The sequence below is a fragment of the Pyxicephalus adspersus genome, chromosome 9 (assembly GCF_032062135.1).
Source record: "Pyxicephalus adspersus chromosome 9, UCB_Pads_2.0, whole genome shotgun sequence".
In the NCBI taxonomy this organism is placed as follows: domain Eukaryota; kingdom Metazoa; phylum Chordata; class Amphibia; order Anura; family Pyxicephalidae; genus Pyxicephalus; species Pyxicephalus adspersus.
In genome coordinates this window covers 531,168-535,366 of record NC_092866.1, presented here as the reverse complement: position 1 = coordinate 535,366, position 4,199 = coordinate 531,168, and the positions used below count along the sequence as shown (strand labels likewise).

Genomic DNA, 4,199 nt, shown 5'->3' with positions numbered 1-4,199 from the left:
GTCACCCACCCGCACAGTACAGGAGAGCGTCACCCACCCGCACAGTACAGGGGAGCGTCGCCCACCCGCACAGTACAGGGGAGCGTCACCCACCCACAATATACAGGAGAGCGTCACCAACATGTAATAAATATTTAGAACAGAGGGCTCCTCCATACACCAATAAAACTGATTTAGAGTTTCAGCTCTTCTGACAAGACTGACAGCCCCTCACCCATGCTCAGGGGAAGATCGTGCAGCTCCTTCCATAGCACTATCCGAGCACTTCTAGAGCGATCGCTGAGCCCTGCAGCTCCACCAAGAAATGATTCCTCGGTGACGTCCTCACACATACTCATCAGCACATCCAAAAAGAGAGAAATCTGCCGGACACAATAAATATCAACTCCTCAATACATCTATACAATACACGGGGGCACAGAGCCACTTACATACCTCCAGGGGTTCCGCTCCAGAGTCAAGTCCCTGGTATGTACATCCATCCAGAGGAGAGGAGGTCAGAGTGCCGAGGAAACGCTCAGCTGCTTCTGAGGAGAGGAAAACGATTCCAGACACCTGGCAAGGACACAAACACCGGAGATTACTCAATGAGAGGAGTGCCAAGACATCCCGGGGACCCGAGACACCCACAGACTGACATCCCGGGGACCCGAGACACCCACAGACCGACATCCCGGAGACACCCACAGACCGACATCCCGGGGACCGGAGACACCCACAGACCGACATCCCGGGAACCGGAGACACCCACAGACTGACATCCCGGGGACCGGAGAATGACTTCCAGGGGGCCCATAGACTGCTTGTGTCACACCAGTATCTTGTGGGGGGTAAAGGATGGATGGGGCGTGGAGTGAAGAACTTTCAGCCAATGGGAGGTCAGTGTGACCCGTATACCCGGCTCCTATAGGGCCCCATCTCTTACCAGGGGGACATGTTGATCCTCCAGCAGACAGGTGCTGATCCTCTGCTCACTCCCCCGGTAGATGATGTCTCTCACCATCCCCTGGAACACAGAAGAGAAATCGTCACCTCCGGTTTTTTCTCTGCACCCCCCACCCCGGCTGACACCACCGACCTTCTCATCTGTCAGATACACTCCATGATCCCGAGCGTATTCCGGGGACCCTGGGAGAGCGATGACACGAGCACCCCAAAAGCAGGACCAATCTATTCCTGAACATAACACACTGCAATCACAAACTGCCTCAGGAGATGACAGAACACAGAGACAGAGGAGGCAGAAGCACAAGGATGAAGATGACAGAGGACCTGAAGAAGGATAAATCACATTCCCTACGATGAAAGGAGGTTGCATTATCCTCAGGACTCACCTGGCATGGAGCGCAGAGTCAATGTCATATCGGTGCTGCAGACCCAAACACCAGGAGGAGATCCGGGGCACAGCTGAGTCAGAGAGATCACATTACATACCACACACAGAATTCCTGTCCCCTTCTGCCCCACCGATAACAAAACCCAATCATGTCCTGCCCCAGGGGCCACAGCATGCAATCCCCGCACCCAGGCCCACTATCCACCCCCAAACCTACCCCACCCACCTGGTATGTCAGCACATTCAGCAGGTTGTCCAGGTTGCAGGTGACGGATTCTACTGGCGCCCGGGGATCCTCCAGGGGTAGAACGGTGAAGCCGCGACCACAGTCATCAAACAGGAAGTCCCGGCCCTTCCAGGAACAGACACGGAATGTTAGGGATTAGTCTCAGGATGCCAATTATCTTTGCTGTTCGTTCACTCACCGTGTGCAGAATGAGGAGTCGCGCCCCCTGCAGGACATCTGAAGACACAACCTGGCGGGAGGACAGAACAGAGACAATGACAGGTTCTCTTTAATCTGGAAATGACTGCAATATGGGGCGTGACACCCCGGGGACAACAGGAAGTCAAATAACTCACCGTGTACCCGGCACGAGCACTCAGGTGCTCCGCAGCCACCAGCAGAGCATTCAGAGTGGCTCCACCACTACCCACATGAGCCTGGGGGTCCTCCACCGTAAGCAGCAGCGTGTCAGGGGGCAGAACTCCACGCCGCTGCCTGATCTCCAGTTCTGGGTGGAAAAAATTACATTAATATTAATAAATGTATGCAAAAAGGGAGGGTCCTGTATATGTATAATGTATGGGGGTGGAGTATAGGGAGGGTCCTGTATATGTATAATGTATGGGGGTGGAGTATAGGGAGGGTCCTGCATATGTATAATGTATAGGGGTGGACCCCCCCCCCCGCCGGACTACAGAACTCCTCCTCATGTGATGGGAATATTGATGTGGGGGGAGGGCAGCAGAATCAGGGTTGTCAGCTGACCACAGGAAGGTACCCAGGGGGTATTTTCCATACTCACCCCCCCCCCCCGTTTGGTGAATATTCAGCCGATCAGAATCTTTACATCTTCTTCATATTCATCAGAGAAGAGACATGAGAACTCATCACACCAGGCTGATAAATTACAGGGACTCCCACAGCCCCCCCCATGCACCTCTGCCTGGGCATCACCCCCCACCATGTGACCACTCACTTATCATCACAGCTCGGCCCTTGGGGTCCACAGCCAGGAACTGCCCAGGGACAATTCTTCTGCAGCCGCTCTTCCCGAAGGTTTCCTGGTGAATCTTCTCAAACATATTCTTAGAGGGGTGATATTCCAGAATAATAATCCGCCCGGAGTCACTGCCCACCACAATGTAATCCTTGGTACCTCCAGTCAGCCGGAAAGCCATGAGGGAGCGGATAACCCCGAACACTTCCACCGTCAGTAACGTGTGGACCTTTCCTGTGTTAGCATCAGGCCGGAGCAACTCCAAAATCTTTCCCCGGGAAACAACAATCTCCTGTAGCTTGGTTCCTATTCAGGGAGGGAAGAAGAAAAGTTAGAGAGAGTAGGGCCCAAATAACCCCGGCCAGTCTAGGGGCCCAAATAACCCCGGCCAGTCTAGGGGCCCAAATAACCCCGGCCAGTCTAGGGGCCCAAATAACCGTCCTGTATATGTATAATGTATGGGGGTGGAGTATAAGGAGGGTCCTGTATATGTATAATGTATAGGGGTGGAGTATAAGGAGGGTCCTGTATGAGTATAATGTATCAGTGAGGAATAGGAGGAAGATCCTTTATATGTATATTGTATGGAAGTAAAGGGAGAGTCCTGTATATGTATAATGTATGGAGGAGGAGTCAGGGGAGGGTCCTGTTTATGTATAATGTAGGGAGGAGGAGTCAGGGGAGGGTCCTATATATGTACAATTTATAAGGGTGGAGTAAGTGGAGGGTCCTTATCTGGATAATGAAGGGGGTGGAGTAGGGGGAGAGTCCTGTATATGTAAAATGAAGGGTGAGGAGTAAGGGGAGGGTCCTGTATATGTATAATGAAGGGGGAGGGTCCTGTAAAAATATGAAGGCGTAAGGGGAGGATCCTGTAAAAGTATAATGAATGGGGGAGGAGTAATGGGAGAATCTTGTATAATATATGGAAATGGGGTCAGGTGGAGCAGAGGGGCGGTGCTCACCTCTCTGGAAGGCAGAGACACTGTCTTTATGCTGACAGGTGAGAACCAGAACCGTCCAGTCAGCTTGTGACCCCATCCTGGCCCCAAACCTGCAGAGACAGAAAAACAGCCTGAGACTCCACCACAAACAGGACTGAAATCAGGTGGAGGTGATCAGATCATTGGACGCTCCATTCCCCTCTACAGTGTGATCAGCGCCACTCCACCCCAAACCACCTGACACTTCCTTCTATCACCCACATGTGCTGGTGAAATTCCCGGGGACATTGGGGGTAGAGGGGCAACTCCTTTCTCCCCAGAGACTGACCGTAATCCCTTCCTGCCCAGGGACTAACCCTAACCACCTCCTGCCCAGGGACTGACCCTAACCACCTCCGGCCCAGGGACTGACCCTAACCCCCTCCGGCCCAGGGACTGACCCTAATCCCCGCCTGCCCAGGGACTGACCCTAACCCCCTCCGGCCCAGGGACTGAACCTAACCCCCGCCTGCTCAGGGACTGAACCTAACCCCCTCCGGCCCAGGGACTGACCCTAACCCCCTCCTGCCCTGGGACTGACCCTAACCCCCTTCGGCCCAGGGACTAACCCTAACCCCCTCCGGCCCAGGGACTGAACCTAACCACCTCCTGCCCAGGGACTGAACCTAACCTCCGCCTGCCCAGGGACTGACCCTA

General features: G+C 53.8%; 2 protein-coding genes across 3 annotated transcripts in view; both read right to left on the bottom strand.

Annotated features, from left to right (window-relative positions):
* The window catches only part of SF3B3 (splicing factor 3b subunit 3), a gene marked incomplete at its 5' end in the record, with an annotated part of 43,206 nt that extends 40,341 nt beyond the window's left edge, over positions 1 to 2,865 (bottom strand). Inside the window, 1 exon segment of the mRNA XM_072422825.1 lies at positions 2,539 to 2,865. Coding sequence (XP_072278926.1) covers positions 2,539 to 2,865 — 327 coding nt within the window.
* FCSK (fucose kinase) overlaps positions 1 to 3,986 on the bottom strand; it is a 13,040-nt gene extending 9,054 nt beyond the window's left edge. The window contains exons 1-9 of one of the 2 annotated variants that reach the window (XM_072422816.1): positions 3,525 to 3,986; positions 1,919 to 2,070; positions 1,762 to 1,812; positions 1,563 to 1,688; positions 1,335 to 1,407; positions 1,079 to 1,176; positions 926 to 1,006; positions 436 to 555; positions 215 to 362 (exon numbers count right to left, since the gene is read on the bottom strand). In XM_072422816.1, the coding sequence (XP_072278917.1) occupies positions 215 to 362; positions 436 to 555; positions 926 to 1,006; positions 1,079 to 1,176; positions 1,335 to 1,407; positions 1,563 to 1,688; positions 1,762 to 1,812; positions 1,919 to 2,070; positions 3,525 to 3,600 (925 nt within the window). In that variant the 5' untranslated portion in view covers positions 3,601 to 3,986. Of the gene's footprint in view, positions 1 to 214; positions 363 to 435; positions 556 to 925; positions 1,007 to 1,078; positions 1,204 to 1,334; positions 1,408 to 1,562; positions 1,813 to 1,918; positions 2,071 to 3,524 lie in introns of those variants that run through there. The other variant, XM_072422817.1, reaches the window with a different exon arrangement.
* Positions 3,987 to 4,199: the final 213 nt, after the last annotated feature.